General features: G+C 58.6%; 5 protein-coding genes across 16 annotated transcripts; 3 read left to right on the forward strand and 2 right to left on the reverse strand.

Annotated features, from left to right (window-relative positions):
- Window positions 1-691: 691 nt before the first annotated feature.
- Window positions 692-3,905, reverse strand: RPUSD4 (RNA pseudouridine synthase D4). Its single transcript, XM_053963312.1, has 7 exons — window positions 3,747-3,905; window positions 2,609-2,774; window positions 2,218-2,419; window positions 1,906-1,999; window positions 1,663-1,813; window positions 1,305-1,402; window positions 692-1,165 (listed from the first exon to the last, which is right to left on the reverse strand). The coding sequence occupies exons 1-7, from the start codon at window positions 3,903-3,905 to the stop codon at window positions 980-982; spliced, it is 1,056 nt and encodes a 351-aa protein (XP_053819287.1). The 3' UTR covers window positions 692-979.
- PUS3 (pseudouridine synthase 3) lies at window positions 3,898-17,328 on the reverse strand. Of its 5 annotated transcripts, none has more exons than XR_008434656.1 (5): window positions 7,119-8,448; window positions 5,513-6,063; window positions 4,986-5,176; window positions 4,278-4,619; window positions 3,898-3,974 (listed from the first exon to the last, which is right to left on the reverse strand). XR_008434656.1 is itself a non-coding variant. In XM_053963307.1 (5 exons), the coding sequence occupies exons 2-5, from the start codon at window positions 7,503-7,505 to the stop codon at window positions 4,330-4,332; spliced, it is 1,419 nt and encodes a 472-aa protein (XP_053819282.1). In that variant the 5' UTR covers window positions 7,506-7,552; window positions 17,289-17,328; the 3' UTR covers window positions 4,227-4,329. The 5 variants fall into 5 exon arrangements, 4 of the variants coding, with proteins under 4 accessions (XP_053819282.1, XP_053819279.1, XP_053819280.1 ...); XM_053963307.1 differs by lacking the exon at window positions 3,898-3,974 and adding an exon at window positions 17,289-17,328 and having other exon boundaries at window positions 4,227-4,619; window positions 7,119-7,552; XM_053963304.1 differs by lacking the exon at window positions 3,898-3,974 and adding an exon at window positions 10,584-10,615 and having other exon boundaries at window positions 4,227-4,619; window positions 7,119-7,552.
- On the forward strand, window positions 4,030-9,414 carry HYLS1 (HYLS1 centriolar and ciliogenesis associated). Its single transcript, XM_053963313.1, has 2 exons — window positions 4,030-4,105; window positions 8,457-9,414. Exon 2 carries the CDS (start codon window positions 8,481-8,483, stop codon window positions 9,255-9,257), a length of 777 nt encoding a protein of 258 aa, XP_053819288.1. The 5' UTR covers window positions 4,030-4,105; window positions 8,457-8,480; the 3' UTR covers window positions 9,258-9,414.
- Window positions 10,765-16,441, forward strand: DDX25 (DEAD-box helicase 25). Of its 2 annotated transcripts, none has more exons than XM_053963310.1 (10): window positions 10,765-10,864; window positions 11,450-11,585; window positions 11,670-11,762; window positions 11,877-11,979; window positions 12,607-12,721; window positions 13,073-13,250; window positions 13,984-14,221; window positions 14,425-14,587; window positions 14,717-14,905; window positions 15,953-16,441. In XM_053963310.1, the coding sequence occupies exons 2-10, from the start codon at window positions 11,473-11,475 to the stop codon at window positions 16,015-16,017; spliced, it is 1,257 nt and encodes a 418-aa protein (XP_053819285.1). In that variant the 5' UTR covers window positions 10,765-10,864; window positions 11,450-11,472; the 3' UTR covers window positions 16,018-16,441. The 2 variants fall into 2 exon arrangements, with proteins under 2 accessions (XP_053819285.1, XP_053819284.1); XM_053963309.1 differs by having other exon boundaries at window positions 10,776-10,864; window positions 11,090-11,585.
- VSIG10L2 (V-set and immunoglobulin domain containing 10 like 2) lies at window positions 16,923-23,062 on the forward strand. Of its 7 annotated transcripts, none has more exons than XM_053963287.1 (12): window positions 16,923-17,439; window positions 17,516-17,869; window positions 18,626-18,910; window positions 19,415-19,690; window positions 19,842-20,123; window positions 20,421-20,681; window positions 20,771-21,064; window positions 21,157-21,459; window positions 21,657-21,779; window positions 21,862-21,886; window positions 21,958-22,130; window positions 22,216-23,062. In XM_053963287.1, exons 1-12 carry the CDS (start codon window positions 17,364-17,366, stop codon window positions 22,290-22,292), a joined length of 2,529 nt encoding a protein of 842 aa, XP_053819262.1. In that variant the 5' UTR covers window positions 16,923-17,363; the 3' UTR covers window positions 22,293-23,062. The 7 variants fall into 7 exon arrangements, with proteins under 7 accessions (XP_053819262.1, XP_053819267.1, XP_053819268.1 ...); XM_053963292.1 differs by having other exon boundaries at window positions 19,564-19,690; window positions 20,026-20,123; XM_053963293.1 differs by having other exon boundaries at window positions 18,831-18,910; window positions 19,564-19,690.
- Window positions 23,063-23,614: the final 552 nt, after the last annotated feature.

The raw sequence follows: 23,614 nt of genomic DNA on the forward strand, positions 1-23,614 counted from the left end.
GGGTCCCCAGCTATTTTCAGCAAGGAGTCAGGAGACTGGGCCCTCCCACAGCAAGAAGCCCCAGCCAGATACACAGTGGCCCTGTGGGGTATAAAAACCCTTTCCATCACCCAAACCAGTTAGAGGTGCCAGAAAAGATCCTGCTGCCCAGCCCCAGGCTCCTCAGACAGATCAAGAGACATCGAATGAGGTGATTTTGAGGCAGAACATCAGCTGCAATTCCCCAGATCATCAATCCTCCTCTTGCCTCCCTCTCAGAGCACAGGGGGAAGAATCTGGCTCCAAGCAAAGCTCCCAAGGGCAGAGGATCCCAATAAGGGGTTCTAAAAATAAGGAATAGGGTAACTGAAGGAGCAGTGGGACAGAACAGTTCCCCAGCAGCACAATGCTGAGAAACCCACACCAATGCTGCTGGCAGCACAGAGCAGGCACAGTCGCAGAGCTGCTCAGCCCAGCCAAGCCAAGGAACTCCCTGTGCAGTCTCAGCGCAGCAAAAAAATACCAGAGCCACTGCCAAATTGCACTTTCAATGGATTTTCCAATGAAGGGACTCTCCAAATCTGAGCTAAACAACTCTGGAGAAACAAGTGATAATTCCAAAATCTGTGAGGGGCTGCAACCACGTCTGCTCAAACCTACACAGGGACTGAGTCCCACCCAGCCAGAGCACAGAGACACACACCACCTTCCCTCAAGGGAACTGGAGCTTTTATTGCCCAGAGACAAGTTCAAAACACAAATGAGGCAAAGCCCAACTTTCACCCAGCCTTGTTTGTCTCTACTAGAGGCTCCTCAGCATGTCCAGTTGCTTTCCTGGGCCAAAAGCACATGTAGGCACCCACTCTGAATCCAGCAACATCAGCACCAGCACAGAGACTGCAGGCTGCAGGCTTCATCCCACCACTGCTCCAAGGTGGGCACAGCTGCTGCCACGTGCTGGAGATGCGGAGGTACATGGCATGATTCCAGTCCTGCCTCGTCAGTCCTTAGGGATGTCCAGCTCTAGCTTCCTCAGAGTTTTTTGGAAGAAGAGGGGCAGCTTGCAGACAAAGTCTAAGGGCTGGCCCAGGGGCAGGCAGAGCCGGTGGGCGTGCAGGTGCAGGGGCAGGTGCCGAGCCTTGCTCTGCTCCAGCTTCAGCCTCCTCAGGGTGAGCGCAGGAAGCTTCTGCAGCAAGGACAGAAAATGTTCCTTTCAAAACTGCAGCTTTTCAGCTGGGACTTGAAATCCCCAGCCCATGAGCAGCTGGGGAACACAAGGGGCTGTATGCAGCTCCAGCTGCTCCCCAGTGCAAGACCTGCCTTACCTGGGGCGCCAGTTTGCTCCAGTGCGAGTATTTGTGATCCCCCAGGATGGGGCATCCCAAGCCATAGGCCAGGTGAACCCGGATCTGGTGCTTCACCCCTGAGGAGAAAAGCGGGGGAAAGCCGACATCCAGGTGTGCCAGGCCTCACCCTCAGTGCTGGACAAAGCCGTGCTGAAATTGCTGGCAGCTGGCAAACAGCTCGGCAGCAAAGCATCGCCCCCCAGCAGGGCTCATTCCCAGAGCTTTGTCCCAAAAACGATTCCAGTCTTGTCTAATCACAAGTTCCCCCTTCCAGAGCTGCTGCTGACTGCACAGAGAGCGGATCCAGCCCCGGGCCAGCCGGGCAGGCCTCACTCACCGGTGATGGGTTGGAGCTCCAGCAGCGAGCAGGCGGAGGCACCGGCCAGCCGGCGGTACCGCGTCACCGCGCGCTCAGCGTTCCGGTTCCTGCGGATTTTCACCACCTGCCCATCCTCCGGGCACAGGCGGTAGTTGGGAGCCAGCGTCATCTGAAGGGTGGGGAGAGGGGGAGTTGAGGGAGACAGGAGGGGATGCTGGGGCTGCCTGGCCAGAATGGCGGCTGAGGGAACACAGGACTCACCTTGTAGTGGGACTGGTGGCTCTGCACCTCCTTTTCCACAATGGGGATCTCCACTACGCCCTCAACAGGGTCCGGGTCCCCCAGGACAATTGCCCTGGAAAGGGAAAGCAGAGGTCTGTGGGGTGTTGCTCTCACAGGAGGGGAACCCTCCCCTCAGCCCCTCTCTCACAAGCCAGTCCCATAGAATGGTGCTGAAGGGGGGAGATAAACAATACCCTCGACTTCCACAAAGCCCCCACACCTCAGGGATTGGCGGCTCACCCTTTTTTTAAACGCCTTTCACAGCCCCATCTTCACTCAAGCCTTTCCTACCAGTAGATCTTCTCCACCTGACGGGTTTTGAAGAGCAGACGGATCTTCTCTGCTGCCTCCTTGCTCCGTGCCAGCACCATCACACCCGTGGTCTCCTTGTCCAGCCGGTGGCAGAGGTGGAGGGGCTCAGCTTTCATGTTCTCCAGCATCTTGGCCAAAATGGGCAGCACATCAGCGATGCAGTTCTTGATGCCGGGGCCGCCTGTGTGACCCAGGGCAGCAAGGAGTCTCATCTCTCGTACTCCCCATGCGCCCTAAGTCACCCCAAAATGCCAGGGGAAGGCCGAGATCTGACAGTGACCAAGCCCCTGGAACCCTCCCTGGGAAGGGAAACCCCAGCACAGGAAGGACAGAGACAGAGGATCCATTTCCATTCCCCACTTGCCCTCACCATGCACAGGGAGCCCGTAGGGTTTGTCTATCACCACAATCTCCTCATTCTGGAATAGAGTTCTCTGCTTAAGGATCTTGGCCAGGACGTTGGGATGAACCTGCTGCAGCTGCTGGCTCATTGCAGCGAGTTCCTGGAGCCATCGCTGCGTCGGGTCCTTGGGGATCTGAGGAGAGAACGAGACACCAGTGGTGGGGTTTAAACAGCTCCTGGCTCTCACACAAACCTGCACTGGGACCTGCAGCAATCTGCTCGCCTTCCATGTGCTCCTGCTCCATGGCTGAGGGACAGCCTGGAATCCAGAGGGATTGGGACAAGCTCAGTCAGTGGCCTTGGGGAATCTCATGAGGTTCAACAAGGCCAAGGGCAGGTGCTGCACCTGGGTCAGGGCAACCCCCAGGACCAATCCAGGCTGGGGATGAAGGGATGGAGAGCAGCTCTGGGAGGAGCACTTGGGGTGCAGGTGGGTGAGAGCTGGACAGGTCCTGGCCCAGAACCCCCCTGTGCTGGGCTGATCCCCAGCGTGGGCAGCAGGGCAGGGGGGGATTCTGCCCCTCTGCCCCCCCAGGTGAGACCCCACCTGCAGACCTGCCTCCAGCTCAGGGCTCCCAGCACAGGGAGGAGCTGGAGCTGCTGGAGCCAGTCCAGAGGAGGCCACGGAGATGCTCCAAGGGCTGGAGCCCCTCAGCTCTGGAGCCAGGCTGGGAGAGCTGGGGGTGCTCACCTGGAGAGGAGAAGCTCCAGGGAGAGCTCAGAGCCCCTTGCAGGGCCTGAAGGGGCTCCAGAAGAGCTGGAGAGGGACTGGGGACAAGGGATGGAGGGACAGGATAAGGGGGAATGGCTTTCACACAGACGGAGGGGACAGTAGGAAGAAATTTTTCCCTGTGAGGGCGGTGAGGCCCTGACACGGGTTGCCCCTGGATCCCTGGCAGTGTCCAAGGCCAGGTTTGGACGGGGCTTGGAGCAGCCTGGTCGAGGGGAAGGTGTCCCTGCCCATGGCAGCGGGTGGAACTGGATGGTTTTTCTCCCATCCCAACCCAACTCACCCTCGAGTTCCGCTCCCCGTTACCGCCCGCGCTGTGCACGCCGGGAGTTGTAGTCCGTAGACCCCGGGCCCAGCGGCCTGCACTCCGCTCACCTCTCGCTGTTGCTCCTCGCTCTTCCGCAGCCGCTCTGCCAGCTCCTCCGCCCGCAGAGCCGCCGTCACCCGCCCGCTCCCGCAGATACCACGCACCGCCCGGGCCAGCCCCGCGCCGCTCCGCCAACAGCGCCTCGCCGCTCCACCACCCGCCGCCATCTTCCACCTCCTTCTCCGCCTCCCTCTGCTGGCCAATGGCGGCGCCGCGGGTGCGGCACCGCGGAGCGCCTGTCCAATGGGAAGGTGCCGCCAGCTGAGCGACAGCCGCGCTGGCCAATGGCGGCGCGCGGGGGTGTTTAAACCGCGGCGGCGGTTGCGGGTCGCAACGGAGCAGCGGGAGCGGCGCGGCCGGGCCGCAGGTACCGGGAGCGAGAGGGGTGGGGGGTCCCAGCCAGTTCAGCCTCAGCCATCCCCTCACTGCGCGCTCGGGGCGCTGAGCCCCCTCCCACTGCCCCCCAGCCAGAACACAACGCCGTTAGGCCGGTTTTCTTGGGATTTATAAAAAAATAGCACTGAAAAAACACTTCTTACAGTAATTTTAAAAAAGGATGAAGCGTCAGCTGCTCCCCGCCGAGGTGCCCCGTCACTCGGTGTCCATACACATCCTCTTGGGCAGCTGCTCGGGGGCTGCGCTGCTGCCCCGCTTGCCCTCGGGGGGCTCCCCGGCCCAGTCCCCCGGCAGCCCCGGGCCCTGGGGCGGGTCGATGCGGCCCCTCCGCACGAAGTGCTCGATCCGGGCCTCCAGCCCCTCGCATCTGGGCCGGGCCAGCAGGGGCTTGTAGGTGCGGGCTTGGACCCCTTCCACGAAGCCGCTGATCTGGCTGTGGAGTGGGGGCTGCAGCTCACTCCAGGGCACCAGGCTGCTCCCTGAATCTGTGGCATCATGGAAAGATATTTAATTATCCCGTTCGACCTTTCTTTTTTTTTTTTTTTTTTTTTTTTTTTTTTTTTTTTTAAGCCAGTTAATCCTCTGTAATTCACAGAATCCCATAATGGTTGTGTTGGAATGGACCTTAAAGCTTATCTCGTTCCGCCCCCTGGAACACCTTCCACTGTCCCAGGTTGCTCCAAGCTCTGTCCAGCCTGGCTTTCAACACTGTGGGGCAACCACAGCTTCTCTGGGCACCCTGTGCCGGGGCCTCACCACCCTCCCAGGGAAGAATTTCTTCCCAATATCCCATCTAACCCTGCTGTCTGTCAGCGTGCATTCCAAGTTATTCCCCCCAGACTCCCTCTTACCTTTTCTGATGGCCATGGGAGCAGCATCCAGCCCTGCCAACATGTCCCGGAGCACGTGGGTTTTGACGGCGTGGCTGGCCCAGAGCTGCTGCAAGTGTGTCACGTTGAAGCCCTGCACCTCTGGGTCGTAGAGCCACTGCAGGTCTGGGAACTCGCAGTTGTACAGGACCAGGGGGAACTCGACCGCCATGCTGGGAACAAGGAGAGGACGTGGGACCACAAAAAGGCTCAAGAACAATGGATCTGACAAAACCAGCCCTAACCTTCACAGAACTTCCTTTCTGTAAAAAGTGTAAAAGTGAGTAAAAAGTGACTTAATTTTCACCAAATACCAAGGACTACAGCTATCAAAACTTTGCTCAAGAGCAAGAAAACAGAGATCCTTGTGGGTACATTCCAGTGAGACCACTGGCAGTCTGTTTCCGTGTGTGAGACTGCTTCATGTGCTGGCATGGCTTGCCAGCAGCTCTCCAGGCACAGCTGTTGCCCTGAAGAGCAGCCCATTGTGTTTCCAGACCAGTCCCTACCTGTACTGTGGTTTCCGGGGGTTCTTCTCCACATTCAGCAGCTCATCAATGACATCTGGGCTCTCCATGCCCTGGCCAATGAGGAAGAGCACGGCCATCATGCAGCGGACTTGGTGGTACAGGAATGCCTGCCCTGTCACCTCGAACTGGCACAGCCGGAAGGGATCCCGTGGCCTGGCTTCTCCTCCCCTGTCCACCCATGTCACTCTGGCGCTGAGGATCGTCCTCTGGAAGTTGAGCACCCCGTTGGCCACGTCCATCTTGCAGAGGTTGCGGAAGTCGTGGGTGCCCACGTAGCGCTGGGCCGCGGTGTCCATGAGGGCCACGTCCAGCTGGGCGCAGGGGAAGAAGTACCGGTAGGTCCGGCTCAGGCAGCTGAAGCGGGCGCTGAACTCCGGCCCCACGGGGGCCCAGGCCAGCACCCGGATGTCGGGCGGCAGCACCCTGTTCAGGATGTGGGTGTAACGGAGCTCCTCCTGCTGCCCCTCGCCCTCGTGGCCGTTGAGCTGCTGCCCCTCTGGCAGGCTGGAGCGGAGATCCAGGGAGATCACCTGCAGAAATGAGGAAAGCCAGGATTAGAGCATGGATGGATGGGCGCAGCGGCATGTAGAGCCAAGTCTTCCCACACCTCTGGGAAATAAATCCAGGATCTCCTACAGAAGAAGGTGGCAATCCTGCCATGGCAGAGCTGCGAGTGCCTCTGAGGACCCAAGCAGATGCCATGGATTCCATTAATAAAACAGGGAAAGTTGCAGGCTGCCTACGTAGCACAGTCTCAGAATGGCTTCATCTTTAGTCACGGGGTTATAATGTGCTTTTTTTTTTCTCAAGCTGGAGGTGATGACTTGAAGGCAGTAACAGCCTGGCTGGCCGGGAAGCCTGGTGTAGGAACAAGTTCATTCCCACTGTGGGTGCCGTGTGCTGAAGTGGTGCAAAAGAAGGTACCAAATGCCCTAATTTCATGTGGCTCATCATGTGAAGGAGAGCAGAGGAGCCATCTGAAGTTAAACCTATGCCAGCTTTGCTTTCTGTGCTGGGCGGGAAGAAAGGTGAACCAGCCCTATGGTGAAGCCACCAAGGTTGCTCGCTCCCCAGTGTCTCAGCCAGCCTGATGGCTCCATGCCCACCAGGCAGGCCAGCTTGCTTCTCTCTCCCTCCAGCTCCCACTCCCACGCTCCCTTCCGCTGGCTGCAGCTCCCCTCAGACCCTTCTGTGCAGGAATTCAGCTGCCTGATGCTGCAGGAAGTGAGCCGGTTCCTGGAGATTTTGGGTTTTTGTAGGGTTGGCAAGTTAAATCAGCTGAGAGGGCCCTGCCAAGGGCAGGGCATCACTGAGCTATTGGGGAATCTGCAGCCTAAAAAACATATTTTATCCTCCTAAAACAGGGCCCTGGAAAACAACTAATATGGGGGGAAATGGCACTAAAAAGGCTTCAGAGGTCTGAAATCATCATTGCACATGCAGGAAGCCATTGCCAGGTTCACTTCCAGGGTTAAGAGCTGATGGCTTTTAAAGAACAAATCCAAGCTGTGCTGTGGGACAGTAATCCCATCAGATCTCCATCCCACCCAGGAAAACCGACAGGAGCCCCCATGGAGATGCTGACCTGCCCGAAGGCGCTGACACCCTTGTCCGTGCGCCCGCAGCGGTGGTAGTTGGACGTCTGTCTGTCGTCCACCAGCCGCGTCTTCTTCAGGGCTTCAAAGAGCTTCTCCTCGATGGTGTTGGGGGTGTTCTCCTGGCTGGCAAAGCCCTGGTAGCCCCAGCCCAGGTAGGCAATGCGCAGTGCCACGTGTCTGCGGCTGTGGGCACCGAAATCAAAGGGCCGTTGTTGGCGTTTCCTGGCTTTCCCAGGGGCTGGAGGAGCCTCTTTCCTCCCTGCACCCTCCTTGTCCTCCTGGAGCTTCTCCTGCAGCCGCTTCACCTCCACTTCCAGCTCCTGCACCCTCCTCAGGAGCTGCTCATGGTCAGTAGCCGTGCTCTCCTCAGCCATAGCCACCACCTTGGAGTGTCAGTTTGTTGCTGGTGGATCCTTGGGGTCTGCAGGGAAAGAAAAAAATGGTGGATTTGGATTTTTATGTGTTTTTTATTAGATCTCTAGGCTTGTTCTGCAAAATAACTGTTACTAACAGAGTCAGTCTTTATTGTTTGAGCCCCTTGGGAGCACAGGCTGGGCAGGGCCACTGGTGCTTAGCTCAGGCAGCTTCATTTCACTCAAATCTTTTTTTGGACTCCTCAGTCACTCCTCTTCCCGCAGCTGATGGGATCTGCTCCGTCAGCAGCAGCACGTTCCCGTTCCCGGCGAGCCATCACGGAGCCCTTGTCACTTTCACACCTGCATCCCCGTGCTGACGGCTGCCACTCATCCCGCCCCACCATCTGCTCCCACTGTTCCCAGTGGCACCAGCAACACTTGCAGCTTTTCAAATTGCCTTAAAGAGATCCTAAACCTGTGCTGAGACTGGAATCCGTGTCTGGATCCCTTTTTGTCACAGGGCTGGAGGTTTACTATCACCAGGCTCATAAACGAGCATCAGAACACACTGCACTGAGCCCTTCCCTCCCTGGAAGTAAAACACCCTGTTGGATGTCTCTTGATTAAATTATGACTAAGTATTGTGGGTTTAGAAGCAGAGGTACAAGGAAAGACCATTAATCACTTGCCCAGTGCATGGAACCTGCCCTGTGTTTTTCCATGATTACTTAATTTATCACATAATTAATTTTAGTGTAGTTTTTTAGCACAAATTTAGGGGTTGTGTTTGTGTTACTGTAGGGAAGAGCCTTCAGCAGAAGGCAGCAGGAGGTTTAGCAGTGCACTGAGGACACCCCCAACCTAAATCAACACCCCTGAACCCAAAAACTTGAGCATCAGGGCTCCTCTGACATTTTTAGCCAACCTGAATGTACTGCAATAAATTAACCCTGGTTTCTTTTTCTGCAGAATCCACCCAGTTTGGTGGGAACCATGGAGAGGGTGCTAAGAGCAGAGTGCGAGGAGCAGCTGGCAGCTGACCTGAGCCAGCCAAGCTCCTGGCAGGGATGCTGCGAGGTGCCTTTGTGTTTCCACTATGATCCCTATGCTGACACATCCATTGATTCTGGCACATGGCCAGCCCTTCCCATGGATCAGAGGGAAACCAGGAGGTTGGTGATGAAGAGGAAGGTGCTGAGGCACAGACCCGATGGAAGTGTGGAGGTCTCCGATGAGTCACCGAGCATTGAGCCAGATATAAACACCAATCCTTGGAACCTGGGGCATTCCAGGACTTTTATGGATCACAGCATCTCCAAAGGGGAAATAGAGACCAGCAGTGGCACCTTGGAGGACTACCTGCGCTATGATGATGATGACTGGTTCCTTGAGGACAGGCCCTTCTCTCAACTTGGGGATTTTGGGAGCGACACTATATCCAACCGCTCCATGCCAGGGCGACCGCCCACGGCGACCGCTTACATTGCTCCACAGGCTGATAGAGTGAAGAGAACTGACCCAGTGGCCAAACTTAATGCATATAGGCAAGACTGGAAGAGATTCAGCTTTCCCGGGCAGGATTCACATCAGAGCGTGCGCTGGGCCATGCGGAACCAGATGCTGCAGTCGGAGCTGCCGCGCCGGGCACAGAAGCGCCTCGTCCCCAACACGTACGAGGTGCCCACGATGAAGAAGCGTGACTCCCTGCGCTTCGGCGTGCGCTGGGACCTGGCCCACTGCCACATGCCCCGTCGGAGCACCTCCTCCTAGAGCCCCAGCCCCGCTGCTTTCTCCTCCTCAACATCCTCCGTAGTCTGGAAAATTCCCCTGGTGTGCTTCAAGCAGCTTAAGCTTTGGTGTGGAGGAGGTTTTCTTTGCAATGTCTCGGCAATATCTTTCTTTCTCAATAAAGCATTTGCAAAGATTCCTTATTGTTCTGTGGGTTCATTAGAAACCCTGCAGGAAACATCCATTATTCCAGACTTATCTCTGCATCACCTAACTCTGCTGCTTTTGCCTTATTTTACCTCATCTTTAAAATAAAGGAGATTTAGGATGGAAGCAAACTATTATTAGCGCTACTAGTAGTGTTATTACTATTCCTAGTGTTAATTTTTTCCAAGATATGGGAATGGACTGAAAAAGGTGGCAGTTCTGGTGCAGGAAAGGGTCCCCGAAAGCTCAGTGGGATGGCTGGAAAAGAGAGTGGGATGATGGGAAGCATGTGACAGCTGTAGCCTGGAGTCCTGTGTCCAGCCTCCCCTGGAGGTGATCCCAGATGGGGGACAAACAAGCTTGAGGACTCTGCTGTCACCCCACAGTGCAGGGGTTCTGGCATCTTGGGGGAACTTCCAGGTTGGAGGTCCCTGACTCTCCAGCACCCTGTGGATCCCCATCCATCTGTGAAGGGGTCTTTGCACCCCAGAACACTTGAAACTCTCCCCAAACCCTGTCGGGGACAGTACCCCAACCCTACAGCTTCCATGCTCCTTCAGCACCCAAGGACCCCTTCCCTCCCCTCTCAGACCCTGTGAGGTCCCTGACTGCAGCAGGGGACCCTTCCTGCTCTACAGGGTCCCTGTCATCCAACTACCCAGGGACCCCACCATGTCCACTATAAGGCAGTCTCTATTCCCCAGAGACACCCAAAACCTTATGGGGACCAGTGCCAGCACCATGTAGGATCCCTCTGTGCAACTGAGGACCCTCACTGCTCCATGAGGTCCCTGTCCCGCAACATCCCAGGGAGCCCCCAAAACCCCACGGGATCTCTGCATCTCCATCATCTTGGGGACACCTCCTTCCCTCTTGGTGTCCCAGAACTCAGCATCCTACGGGGAGGCGGACACAGCCCCCAAACCCTGCGGAGTCCCTGTCTCCAGCAGGGGACTCTCCCTCCTCCATGGTCCCTGTCCCCAGCTCCCCAGGGCTTCCCAGCACCCTACGCGACATGCTCTGCGCCCCAGGAAGCCCCCCAAACCTTACAGGGACGGGTGCTGGCACCCTACGGAGTCCCTGTGTGCAGCAGGTGCCCGGCACCCCAAGGACGCCCACCCAACCGCGGGGGTCTCGGCCGCCGGGGCTCCCCGGCCGTACCCGCTCCCGCCGCCGCCGGTGCCGGATGTTCCCGCCCCATCCGGCGCTCCCGGCACCGTGGGACGGCTCCATGGCGGGGGCGGAGCGCGGGCTCGGCCGGGCGGGCGCCGGCGATGGCCCCGGCCCGGGCTGCCCGTGGCACGGCGCCGCGCCCCGCCGCTCGGCCTCCCGCTTGGGCGGGCTGCGCTGGCCCGAGCGGCCCGGCCGGGGCGCGGCCCGCGGGCTCGGCCTGCTCCCCGCGCCGCCCGCGCTCCGGGCCGAGGCGGAGGACGAGGAGAAAGGTGGGTCCCGGAGGGGATCTCGGTGTCAGCCCGCGCTCCGAGCCCCGCCGAGCACGGACCGACCCCCGCGGGGTCCCGAGGGAGGGGCGGCCCACAGTATTTAGCCATAATTTAATCAAGAGGGTGTTTTACTTCTAGAGGAGGGAAGGGATCAGTGCAGTGTGTTTAGATGCTCATTTATGAGTATGGTGATAGTAAGTCTGGAATAATGGATGTTGCCTGCAGTGTTTCTGATGAACCCACAGAACAATAAGAAATCCGCTGGAGAGAGAAGAGGATTCCCATTACAAGCCTTTTGTTGTAAACTAAACCACAAGAAGTTCCACCTCAGCATGAGGAAGAGCTTCTTGACGTGGAGAGCAGCAGAGCGCTGGGACAGGCTGCCCAGGGATGTCCTGGATCCTCCCTCGTTAGAGACATTCCAGGCCTACAGGAACATGTTCCTATGTCATCTGCTCCAGTTGACCCTGCCTTGGCAGGGGGTTTGGACTGGATGATTTCCAGAGATCCCTCCCAACCCTAATGACTCTGTGATTCTGTTTGGTTTTTTTATGGAGTAAATAAAATATTTGCTGCCTTTCCCAGTGCCGCTGGCAGAGGTGTCACTGATGAACAAGTTGATCCACACATCCCTGGTGGAGTCCCAGCAGCACGTGGAGATCCTGCAGCGGGACCCCAGCTCCCCACTCTTTTCCATCAAGACCTTCGAGGAGCTGCCCCTGTGAGTTGCCACAGCCCCCGGCCCCACCATGCTCCATTGCACCAGCTTCCTTCACGTGGGCACTTGAATGCTTTGTTTCCACAGGAAGAAGGAGCTCTTGCAGGGGGTTTACATGATGGGCTTCAACAGACCATCCAAAATCCAGGAGCAGGCTCTGCCACTCATGCTGGCATACCCGTGAGTAGGAACACAGCGCGGCTGAGCCCCGGCTCCTCGCGGCATCCCATCACTGTGGTGCCAAGCAGGAACACCCCGACCCCTCTATTCCACTAAGCTGCTTTTGCCTTGCAGGCCCCAAAATCTGATTGCCCAGAGCCAGTCAGGGACAGGGAAAACAGCAGCTTTTGTCTTGGCCATGTTGAGCAGAGCCAGTGCCAGCGAGAAATATCCGCAGGTAACGCAGGACAGGGAGAGCTGCTGCAGGAGGGGTTGGCCCAAGCGCCCAGGACACTGCCAGGGGCAGAGCTCTGGGCTTTGTCCCTGTTCCTGTGTGACTTAACCCACTGGAGTGGGATGATAAACCACCAGGGCCCAGCGGCAGGTAGGACCAAAAGCACAGTGCCCACCTCAGGGAGGTGCTTTGACTTGCCAGAGTGGATCGATCCAGGCTTCAGTTATCCTGGAATTTAGGTTTTGAGGAGCAGCTGTAGACACTGCTGGTTTCTGGTGGTCAGATACTCCCAGTCCCCTCTCTGGGTGCAGAACCAGCTTTGCCAGCTGTTTCCAGCCATGCAAGATCTCCTTTTGTATGTACGGACAGTGTGACTGAGCTAGGGCACAGGAACAAGCTGCACCATGCTTCTGAGAGACACATTTCCTCCTCAAAAAGAACCGCAGCAGCTTCTTTCTGCCCCCTTGCCTGGAACTGGGAACACAGCCCAGCTCCTGGACCTCCAGCCATGCCGTGCTGCCCCATCCCCTGTGCCTCTGTGCTGTGGGATGCTCCTGAGCTCCTCTTGCTGTCCCTGCCCAGTGTGCCCCATCCCAGGCCTGACAGCTCCTTCCTCTGCTCTCCTGCCAGTGCCTCTGCCTGGCTCCCACCTACGAGCTGGCTCTGCAGATCGGGCAGGTGGTGCGGGCCATTGGGAAATTCTGCACTGACATCAAGGTGAACTACGCTGTCCGGGGAAACCGAGGTGAGTCCAGCCTAGCACGGCCACTGGCACTGCTCCAGAAACGGGAAGGGAGCACAGGGATCCCCTCTTAGAGCCTGGGGCTACCAGGGACTGCCCAAACATCCATGAAGGGCAATAAAGCAGTGTCTGTACCCCTCTCCTGCTGAGGAGGCTTTTCCACCATCACTGGCTGCTTGCAGACTCCCTTTCCCCATATGGGGGTGGTTCCCATGCCCCAAGGCTATAGGGAAGTGTCATCATAACCCCTTGAAGGCATCACTGAGCAGCCAGAGTCTGAGCAAGCCAAGGGAAAACAGAGCACCAGAGAGCTCCATGCCTGGAGGCAGCCAAATGCCTTTTGTCCTCTTGCAGTTCTGAAGGGCACAGTGCTGGAGGAGCAGATCATCATCGGAACGCCAGGCACCACACTGGACTGGTGCTTCAAACAACGCGTGCTGGACCTGACAAAGATCTCCTTGTTCGTGCTGGATGAGGCTGACATCATGATTGACACGCAGGGCCTCTCCTGTCAGAGCATCCGCATCCACAGGTGAGGATTGCTGAGAGCTGGTGTCCTATTCCCTGCTTTCCCTTCTCTTCTTTAGCTTTAAAGGAATCTGTCACCAAAGGGCTGTGAGAGTGTGCCCATGGTGCCAAAGAGGCTTGTCCACAGGTCTGTCTCTCTGTAAAACTGCGTGCACTGGACGCACAGGAAGACACTTGACCTCGTTTAGCTTTCTTTTGAGCTGTTACAGGCCTCAGATTGACTCACAGAACCATAGAATGGCCTTCAATTGGAAGGGATCTTAAAGGCCATCTTGTTCCCACCCTTTCCCATTGACAGGGACACTTTCCATTAAACCAGGTTGCTCGGAGCTCCATCCAGTTTGGCCTCAATGGAGCTGCCCCTTGGGATGGAGCAGCCACAGCTGCTCTGGGCCACAGCTGCTCTGGGCAACCTATGCCAGGGCCTCACCATTCCTCCTAATATCTAAACCTGTTTTCTTTCAATGTGAAGCCATTCTCCCCTTTTCCTTTCACTCCAGACTCTTGTAAAAAGTCCCTCTCCATCTTCCTTGTCAGCCCTCTTGGCTTCCCTTTCCATTGAATGCAACACAAAATCAGTTTAAATTAGGGTTTCTGTCCTTCTCCTGGGCAGCTGCAGCTGCTCTTTGGGGCTGACAGAGCTTTTCACAGAATGACTAGGTTGGAAGAGACCTTCAAAATCATCGAGTCCAACCCATGCCCTAACACCTCAACTAAACCATTTTTCCCTGCCCCAGGGCTCTTCCCAAGAGCTGCCAAGTACTGCTGTTCTCAGCCACTTACAAGGAGCCCGTGCGGGCCTTTGCGGAGCGGATCATCCCCGACCCCATGGTGATCAAGCTGCGTGAGGAGGAGCTCACCCTGAGCAACATCAGGCAGTACTTCATGGTGTGCCAGAGCTCGGATGAGCAGTACAGGGCCCTCTGCAACCTCTACGGCAGCTTCACCATCGGTCAGGTCATGATCTTCTGCCAGGTAAGGGCCCTGCACTGCCCCTCTCCCGCTGGCAATAGCAGGAATGGGTCATTTTACAATGTGGGCACAGTGGGCTCCTCCTAAGACTCCCAAAACAAAGGAGTAGACCCAGGGGAGTGTTGAAAACTGCATGAGCTCCCTCAAAAGGGGCAGGGGACTCTGGAGAGGGAGCTGTTGGCCTCAGCCTCTCCCTGTGTGTGCAGACCCGGAGGCTGGCAGACTGGCTGTCGGGGAAGATGAGCCAGGACGGGCACCAAGTGGCCATCCTGACAGCAGAGCTGACGGTGGTGCAGCGGGCCAGCGTCATCCAGCGCTTCCGTGAGGGCAAGGAGAAGGTCCTCATCGCCACCAACGTCTGTGCCAGAGGTATCCTGGCAAACCCAGCACCCCTCTGGCGGCCCGAAATGCACCAGGCCTGCTGTTCTTCCACGTGGGCTTGAGCAGCAGATCCTGTGGGATAAGGTATCCCAAGAGGATCCTTTCCCTCTCTTCCAGGCATTGATGTGCAGCAGGTCACCACCGTGGTGAACTTTGGCCTCCCCATGGATCAGGACGGCGAGCCGGATTTTGAGACCTACCTGCACCGCATTGGGAGGGCGGGACGCTTCGGGCACCGCGGCATCGCCTTCAGCGTGGTGCAGAGAGAGACCGTGCAGCTCGTGCACAAGATAGAGGAGTATTTCCGTGAGTATCCGCATGGATCCACCGCTCCGAGAGATGGGGCTGGGACTGTCATCCCCTCCAGCTCATTTCCTGTTTGCAAATAGTCCTTGTCGGGCTGCTCCTCTCCCCAGGGCTCATCTCACTGGGAACAGGTGACAGATACAGCTTTTAGGGTGAATTTTGCTCCCCAGCAGGCAAATTTCCCAAGAAGCAGTCCTGGAGGTTGTGTGCAACTTGCAAGGGATGTTACCAGTACCCAGGATGCCTCAGCACCTTCTTTTTTTCCCCTCTTTCAGGCATTTTTTCTGCCTTTCCTTGTAAGCGCTTGTCCCAGGGGACCTGGTGCCCCAACTTAGCTCAGCCTTGGCTGTGGGAGAGGAGATGGCAGCTGTGGAAGTCTTTCCTGAGTGGAAATTGATTGTCACTTGCTAACATCAAGAGGATTTTCATGAGATTTGCCAGATGCCAGGGCTGCACTGATGGATTTTTGAATCCCAGTACCTGTTTTCCCTGTGATTTTTAGAGGAAAGAAGATTACAGAAGCCTTCTGATGGGCAGCAAATGGTGTCCCTTCCACATCTCTGGCCTCAGAGCCACTCAGCTCTCTTGGTTCCTTCAAATGTTCACCTGTCCTTGGAACCTGGAGTGAGCCTGAGGCAGACACCAGGCAGAGAACACATTCTGGCAAAGATTGTTGCCGTGGAGTAGAAGCAATGAGCAGCTGGAAAAACTGGCATGTGGATGAGCCCAACCACAGCCATGGGCAAAAGGAGCCAGTGTTAGGATGAGCCCCCAGCGATCTGACTTGTGCTTTTCATGTTGTGATGTTGCAGTTGGAGGGTACAAACCTTCCCTGTCCTGCGTGGCTATGGAGGTGGGAACAGGGAGCAGGGGCACATCAGAGGCTGAGCTCTGCGTGCTGCTGCTGTGGGGCTGCTGCTTGCACTTGCTGCCTGCTGCCCTGATCCAATTCCCATCCCGCTTTGTCCCAGCTGATTTCCCTGCTGAGGGAAATGCTGCAGCGAGCTCTGCACTCGCATCCCAACAATTGCTCTTTCCTTCCTACAGAGACCACGATCAAGCAGCTGGATCCATACGACATGGATGAGCTGGAGAAGCTTGCAGCTGAGTGAGAAGCAGGGATTCGTTCTCCCAAATCCAAGTTGTAGTTCTAAACAGGAGGAAAAGTTACAGGGGAAGACTTCCCAGTTCTCTTGTGTGCTCCTGAAGCTGTTGAGTTCTGTTGTGTTGCCCGAGGAGAGGCTGGAGGGAAGCTTGTCTCGCTAGATGGCAGCAGGAATCCACTGCTGCCATCCCAGATCCCGGGGCAAAACCCACGTGTTCAGGGTCCCGGCAGTGCAGGAGAGAGGTTGGACCCCCGGGAGTCTGAAATCCAGGTGTGCAGGATCCCATCGGTGGGGGAGAGAGGTTGGAACCCAGAGGTCTGAAATCCAAATGTTCGGAGGCCCGGCAGTGTGAGGACAGAAGCTGGACTCCAGGGACTGGGCTGTGTTTGTGCCTTTGTTAATCTTTAATAAATGAATTTGTTTGCAATCACCAGGATGGCTCGTTCTTTACCAAAATTCTCTGAAATAGATCAGCCCTCATAGGTGGGGTTTGATTAGGTCACTGTTGACAATGGTGTCATTTATTGAGTTGGCTACTGCACCCTGCTCTCCTCATCCAGATTTCTATGCAAACCCAACCTGAACGGGCACAAAAAGTGACCAAAACGTGATGAGAGCACAGCCAGAGGGGTGTGGCAGTGGAAGCAGGACCTGGTGGTAGCAGGACAGGGCCTGGCCCTGGCTCTGCAGTTCCTTGCTGCCAGCTTTAACCCTTTGGGGCATTTCAAGCCTCTCTGTGGAGGCTTTGGTATTAACAGTGTGATTTTGGTAACAAGCAATGAATTCTAATTAAAGGATCAGGGAGGGAGATGGGAGATGGCAGGTAGTTTTGCAGATTTTGCTGAGCGTTCCCTGATCCCCCTCACCATGTACACCCCCAAATCCCCCCTGGCTTGCTCCAGCCCCTTGGCATTGCGTTACGGCACAGCCGCCCCTATGAATGTTTGATGGTCTGGGGCGTTGCAGACAGTGGGAGATGAAATATCAAACCTTGCTCCTTGCCTGGCTTCCCCAGCTCCAAACCCCCCAGCTTTGATCACAGGGGAGTGGCAGTGTATTTTCTCCTCCTTTAGCCAAAAAAATATTGTGTGTGGAGGAGGGAACCCTCAGGGATTAAATCCCCACGTGGGGGGAATGCAAGGATGTTGCCATTCCCACAGCAAGTGCACCGCTCCTCAGCCCTGATTGCAGGTGCCCAGGCGGCAGTGGCGTCGGGTTCCCCCTGTGCTGGCAGCTTGATAAATAATTAACAGTTAATCAGGGCTGGGCTTAATTACCTGGGGGTAACCGGAGAGCAGGTCGTGCCGGAGAGCGCAGCCCTGCTTCGGCGTGCCGGCGCAGGACATGGCGCCATGGAGCGTGGCTGGGCACTGCCGCCGCCTTGGAGGGGGCCCTGGATCCTGCTCCTGCTGCCGGCGCTGGCCGGGGGTGAGCACCGACCTGTCCCCGCGTTTCCCGGGAGGGGGGCGAGCAGAGGCCTGACGGACGCGCTGCCCCGGGGCAGGGCAGCCGCTGGCGGCCGGCGAGGCGGCCTACGAGGAATGGCGGGCGACGGGCGTGCGAGGCCGGGCGGTGGAGCTGAGCTGTGGGCCGGCGGCTGCAGCCCCACCGGCCGTGGTCTTCTGGAGCTTCACGCCACAGGGAGAGGGGCTCCCACGGGCCGTGGCCGTGGGCTCGGGCAGGGAGGTGGCCATGGCCCCTGGCACGGGGACGCTGGGCCGGGTGACGCTGCGCAACGGGACGCTGGAGCTGCGGGAGCTGCGGGTGGCCGCCCAGGGCCGCTTCCTCTGCCAGGGGCTCTTCCCAGAGCGGGGCCGGCTCCGTGTGGGCTATGCCGCCGTCCTCCTGCGTGTCCTGGGTAAGTCCCTGGCTGTGGCCAACCGGGGGGGGACCTGCTGGCCAGCAGTCGCCAGCATCACACTCACCTAGACCATGGTCAAGCCCAGCCCCTTGCCCAGTAGCCAACAGAGCCATCCACTGGCCAACAAAATACCCCCCTAGCCAACAAAGGGCTCCACAAGTCAATAAAGCATAGCACAACCCAGTGTAGTGCCCCACTAGCCAGTGCAGAGTCCCACTAGCCAACATGGTGGTTCACTAGTAACTGTAGTACCCCATTCACCAACCAAGCACCCCCCTAGCTAGCAGAGTACCCTACTTGCCAACATAGTCTGCCACTAGCCAGCAAAGCATCCTACTAGCCAACATAACACACCGCTAGCCAATATAGCATCCCACCAGCCAAGGTAGCTCAACACAAGCCAACACAGCACTCATCAGCCAACCCAGAGCTCCACTAGCCAGCACAGGACACCATCAGCCAGCAAACCTCCAACTAATGTAGCCCTCTACAAGCCAACATAGCAGCCCACTAAGCCACCCTCATTTCCCAAGCTAACCAAGCATCCCACCACCCCAAACTGGTCCCAGTAGCTACCCCAGCAAGTACCCATGCCCACAGCCAGGACCTCACTAGCCTGCAGGTGTCCTCACTAGCCATTCCACTGGTTGCTATGGCCCTTCACTGGCCAAACAATCCATCTGTGTGGGGGAGATGGGTGGGCCCCGGGGCGTTCTGATGTCTGTGGGGGCCGCTCACACTCGGTGCCCCCAGTGCCTGTCTCCAAGCCCTTCGTGCGGCCGACGGCGGCGGCGGCAGCGGAGGGGGCAGCGGTGGCCCTGACGTGCACCGTGCGGGAGGGGACGGAGCCGCTGAGCTTCTCCTGGCAGCACCAGGAGCCCCGGGGGGGTTCCTCAGTGACCCCTGCGGGGCTGGGGGGCTCCAGGGCAGAGCTGCAGCTGACACCTGCCAACCGCAGCCACACGGGCTGGTACATCTGCACCGTGCGCAACGAGGTCAACAACCGCAGCAGCGACCCCATCTACCTGGACATCGTCTGTGAGTGCCCTGGGTGCCACCCACCTCGGGGGGCCCTCAGCCACCAGCTGGGGGGGCATCTTCAGGGCTGATGCCACCCATGGCCACCACAATGCTCTGTGGTTTGTCCATGACCACTGCCACCATGGTATGTCCATAGCTATCATGGACCATCCATGGACGTCATGTATCCTGCCACCGTGATGCCTCTGTGGCCACCACTATGTCTCTGTGGCCACATAGAGAGGCTAGCCCACAAGGGGGGCTTGTTGTTGCTTTCACGTATTCATGGCCATCATACACCCCACTGGCATAATGCCTCTCTAGTCACCATGGCCACCGTGTGCGCTGCCACCATGAGGCATCCATGGCCACTGTGTGTCATGGTGTGCTCACAGCCCTCATGGTGCACCCTTTCTAAGGGGGCTTTGCTGCCCTGCTTCCCACCAGCGGGAGGAAGCCCCAGGGAGGGCTGTGTCCCCTCTGTGGGGTTGTCCCTGTCTAAAGGGCCCCGTGTCCCCGCAGATGGCCCTGATGAGCCGGCCATCCGTGTGGAGCCCTTCTCCCCCGAACAGGGGGGCTTCTCGGCGGGCGAGCGGGAGGACGTGGTGCTGAGCTGCCTGGCTCCCTCCAACCCCCCCAGCCGCTATGTCTGGCTGCACAACGGTTCCCAGGTGCACGTCGGCCAGACCTACGTCATCACTGCCATCGCCCGTGCCCAGGCGGGCACGTACACCTGCCTGGCCGAGAACAGCCACCTGCAGACGCGCACCCAGGCCACCATCGTCCTCACTGTCTACTGTAAGTGACCCCGCGGGGGGGGGCCGGTAGGTCCCCACAGGGTGAGACGGACCAGCGCAGCTCCCTGGTGAGGATGTGCGTGGGAGGGGCAATCTGAGGTGGGGCAGGGGGGGAACCCACGCTCTCCCCCAGTGCCGGTGGTCTCCTGCAGATCCACCAGCCGGGAGCCCCAGCTGCTCTGCCCTGGCCTCCGATGATCAGCGGGATGTGGCCCTGCGGTGCCGCTGGCTGGGGGGCTTCCCCCTGGCCCGGCTGCGCTGGGTGGGCCCCCAGGAGGAGGAGGAGGAGGAGGAGGAAGAGGGGTTGATGGGGACCAGCTTTTCCATGGCCACCAGGATCCAGTCAGGGGCAGCCACCAGGAACGGCACCTCCTTCTCCTGCCTGGCCTCCCACCCCGCGCTGCCCCTGGGGGCTGCGTGTGGGACCACCCTGTGTGAGTGACAGTGGGCCCATCTGCCCCCAACCCCCTTTCTGAGCCCCTGGTGTCACAGCAGAGCTGCAATGACCCCGTGCCGTGGCCAAACCATGGCATGGGCACTCCAGGGTGCTGCTGCTTTTCCTGGGACCTTCAGCACCTCCAGCTTGCTCCGGAATGGGGGACGCTGTGGCACGGCCGGGATGCCGAATCCCCCTCGCCCTGGGTCTGGGGGGGGTGTCTCCTTTTTGGGGGTGTTTTGGCACAGCGTGGCAGTGACGTTTTGGCACACTGTGACGCCGCTCCGTCCCACAGGGGTCCCGTCTGGCAGCCCCTCCTGCGCGGCGGCGGCCACCAAGGGTGACGAGTACGTGATGCTGCGGTGCCGGTGGGAGGGGGGCACGCCGCTCGTCACCCTGCGCTGGCGGGACAGTGCGGGCCGGACCTTGGGCGACCCCGCACCCTCCGCCGCCGTGCTGGTGCTGAGCACCGACGGCAGCCTGGGGGGCCGGGAGTTCGTCTGCGTGGCCGCGCACCCGCTGCGGGCCGCCGCCGCCGAGTGCCGCCTGCGGCTGGGTAAGCTGGACCCGTCCCCAGCGCCCCCACCGTGCCACGGCGGGGGTGGCACGTCCCGGCCGATAGTGTCCCCCCTTGTCGCCGAGCAGAGGTCCCCGAGCTACAGGCGGAGAGCGAAGTGGCGGTGCTGGAGGGCGGCGAGGCACAGCTGGCGTGCCGGCAACGTGGCAGCAGCGCCAGTCTCGGTGCCACAGTGGCTTGGTACGACCCAAAGGAGCGGGAGGTGACGCCGGGGCTGGCCAAGTACCGGCTGGAGGAGGGAGAAGCGTGGCTCAACCTCACCGTCCGGGATGCCGAGTGGCCGGGGGACAGTGGGATCTACCGCTGCACCGCCACCAATGCCGTGGGCGCTGCCAGCCTCCCCGTCCGCCTCCGCGTGGACCGTGAGTCCTGGGAAGGGCAGGGGTGGGCTGGGGGGCATCAAGGGTGGCCTGGGGGCATCAAGCCCCTCCTGCCGGGTGCCATCTCGCCGCAGGGTACCCAGCCCCGCCCAACGTCACCATCAGTAAGCTGCGGTACACGCGGGCGCGCACAGAGGTGCGGCTGGAGTGGCGGACGCAGGGCGCCGGCAACCTCACCGGCTTCGTGGTGCAGCGGCGCCAAACCAAGAAGCCCCTCCGGGAGACCCCCAGCCCCTGGGAAACAGCCGCCGGCGACATCGAGCCGCACTCCCGCGACCGGCGCCTGGGGGGGCTGGACCCCGCGGTGCTCTATGCTTTCCGCGTCCTGGCCGTCAACCACCGCACGGCCGGGCACCCCTCCGAGGTGCAGACGCCAGGTGAAGTGGGCAGGGGCTGCTCCGTGGGGGCAGAGCAAAGGTTGAGTGGAGAAGGGCAGCGTTTCCATCCTGGTGGAGCTGAGGAGCCGAGCGTGAGCAGCCGTCAGTAGATTTCAGGCACAGGCTCGCACCTTCCCGGGCCTTTCTGGGCTCTGCCCGGCCCTGCTGCCTGCCATGTTCCCTCTGCTCTCTTCCAGCCGAGCCTCCCTTCGAGGCGTACCCGGCGGTGACGGGGGCGGCGGTGGCAGGGATGTTGGTGGCCACCGCAGCATCCCTCCTGGCTGTGCACTGCATCGCCCGCCACCGGGAGACCCTCCCACGTGAGTGCCAGGGCCGCGGGGGCTCATCGGGGGCCACAGCTCGACCCCTGACCCCACACCTCACACGCATCTGTCTCCCCAGGGCTGCACGACCTGCTGTTCCGCACGTGAGTGCCCAAATCCCTCTGCCCCACTGCCCCGTGCCCGGGCACCAGCGGGACCCAGCGTGTTCCCGCAGGGCTGGTCCCGGCGCCCAGGAGCCTGTGGGCACAACGGAGGATGCTGAAGCAGCCACAGGCGGGGAGGAGGAAGCAGGGCCAGCACAGGGAGACCCGTCTGCCCCCGGCACGGCAGCAGGTGCCGACGCAGCTCCAGCGCAGGGAGACCCGTCTGCCCCCGGCACGGCAGCAGGTACCGGGGCGAGCTGAGGGCTGAGCCACCTGCCCCGCTGACCCAGCACCCACCTGTGGCGCTCGGGCTCCTCCGGCCCTTGCAGAGCCGCTCTCGGCAGCACCAGGCACCACCGATGACCCACCAGTTAATGTCACCATCACCGTGACAGCGACACCGTGACCACTCCGGCTTTTGCTCTTTATTTCCCTCTCCTCTCTCCCACACCACGGGACGGCAGCACCCACCTGTGCCGCGTCAGGCTGCGAGGCAGCTGCTCCAAATGCAGCACCCGGAGAAAGCCCCTCCGGCTCAGCCCCGGGCCTGCAGTTACTGCTGGAGCTAAAATAAATATTTAGGCTACAATAAATAGTTTCTCACCGATGGCAGGAAAAAAGCCCGAGGGCCGAAGCGCTGCTCTCAGCCCCAGGGCTGGCATTGAATGGAGATGCTGCTTTGGGATTATGCTGAGGTTTCTATGGTACAAAAACAGCCACAAAACTTTCTGTGGGAAGGGGCCTCATCTTCACCCCCAAACTCCCCAGTTTCAGGCCAAACCGCAGGAGGTTAAAAATAGTGATTGGAGATGGTTTTCCCTGCATTGGTGCAAGCACAAAGGGAAGCAGGGTCCAAGGAAAGTGTCAGGCAGTTCCAAGCTTTCCTGAGTCTTCATCTTCTCATGTGTGTGGAGACAAGGGCACCTTGGGTCATTTTCTTCTGTATTTGGTTAATAATAACCCATTGGGAAGTATCAAGCCACACAAACCAACCTTGATCAGTGCCCACAGAGTATCAATCCCCACACCAGCCATAAAGCAGCACTGATCCCTTTATCAAACCACCCCCAGAAACACAAACCCTACCCAAACTCCCTGCAAAACCATCACTTCCAAGCACACAACATTCCAAAGGGATATTACAGCTTCTCTAGAAAACAGAGCGTCTTTATCTGACACACCCACAATACAGGGGAGATTTAAGCAAGGTTAAATTTAAATTTAAATTTAAAACCATGGTTAAATTTCAGTGTTTGGGGAAACCGAAGCAGCCACAGTTAAATCTCAACCGCTCACGGGCCAATCTCTGTTGGAAAAGGGGAAAGCCTTGCAGCAGGTCCTGCAAAAGGAAAATCCAGTCTGTGAGGACAAGATAAACAAAGAGGGAGGAGGGAGATCTGTGGTGGCTCTGGGGTACGTGGCAGCCAAAGCCCACGGGTGTGAAGTCCCTGGTGTGCAGAGAACTTTGGAATAAGGCAGCTCTAGCTGGGAGGATGCTCAACCCTAAAAAAAAAAGGCAAAAGAATACATATAACTACAAACAATGCAATAGAAGACAAGGCTTTGGGGAGAGCTCATTGTGGCCTTCAAGCACCTGAAGCGAGCTTATAAAAAGGAAGGAGAGGGATTTCTTATACAAGCAGATAGTTACAGGACAAGGGAGAATGGTTTCACACAGCCAGAGGGCAGGTTTAGATGCGATATTGGGAATAAATTCTTCCCTGTGAG

This window comes from Vidua chalybeata, chromosome 23, assembly GCF_026979565.1.
Source record: "Vidua chalybeata isolate OUT-0048 chromosome 23, bVidCha1 merged haplotype, whole genome shotgun sequence".
Taxonomy (NCBI): Eukaryota; Metazoa; Chordata; class Aves; order Passeriformes; family Viduidae; genus Vidua; species Vidua chalybeata.

What these genes read in the sequence shown, in the direction of transcription:
- RPUSD4 (XM_053963312.1), bottom strand. Translation starts at nt 3,905, where the DNA reads ATGGCGGCGGGTGGTGGAGCGGCGAGGCGCTGTTGGCGGAGCGGCGCG. An exon ending in GCGAGGAGCAACAGCGAGAG is followed by an intron (nt 2,775 to 3,746) that starts GTGAGCGGAGTG and finishes TTCTCTCCTCAG; the next exon opens with ATCCCCAAGGACCCGACGCA. An exon ending in GCCACCAGTCCCACTACAAG is followed by an intron (nt 1,814 to 1,905) that starts GTGAGTCCTGTG and finishes CCCACCCTTCAG; the next exon opens with ATGACGCTGGCTCCCAACTA.
- PUS3 (XM_053963307.1), bottom strand. Translation starts at nt 7,505, where the DNA reads ATGGCTGAGGAGAGCACGGCTACTGACCATGAGCAGCTCCTGAGGAGG. An exon ending in CCCCGGAAACCACAGTACAG is followed by an intron (nt 5,177 to 5,512) that starts GTAGGGACTGGT and finishes CCTTGTTCCCAG; the next exon opens with CATGGCGGTCGAGTTCCCCC. An exon ending in TCCCATGGCCATCAGAAAAG is followed by an intron (nt 4,620 to 4,985) that starts GTAAGAGGGAGT and finishes ATGATGCCACAG; the next exon opens with ATTCAGGGAGCAGCCTGGTG.
- HYLS1 (XM_053963313.1), top strand. Translation starts at nt 8,481, where the DNA reads ATGGAGAGGGTGCTAAGAGCAGAGTGCGAGGAGCAGCTGGCAGCTGAC.
- DDX25 (XM_053963310.1), top strand. Translation starts at nt 11,473, where the DNA reads ATGAACAAGTTGATCCACACATCCCTGGTGGAGTCCCAGCAGCACGTG. An exon ending in CCAGCGAGAAATATCCGCAG is followed by an intron (nt 11,980 to 12,606) that starts GTAACGCAGGAC and finishes CTCTCCTGCCAG; the next exon opens with TGCCTCTGCCTGGCTCCCAC. An exon ending in CAAGATAGAGGAGTATTTCC is followed by an intron (nt 14,906 to 15,952) that starts GTGAGTATCCGC and finishes TCCTTCCTACAG; the next exon opens with AGACCACGATCAAGCAGCTG.
- VSIG10L2 (XM_053963287.1), top strand. Translation starts at nt 17,364, where the DNA reads ATGGAGCGTGGCTGGGCACTGCCGCCGCCTTGGAGGGGGCCCTGGATC. An exon ending in GCTGCCGGCGCTGGCCGGGG is followed by an intron (nt 17,440 to 17,515) that starts GTGAGCACCGAC and finishes GCCCCGGGGCAG; the next exon opens with GGCAGCCGCTGGCGGCCGGC. An exon ending in CCACCGGGAGACCCTCCCAC is followed by an intron (nt 21,780 to 21,861) that starts GTGAGTGCCAGG and finishes CTGTCTCCCCAG; the next exon opens with GGCTGCACGACCTGCTGTTC.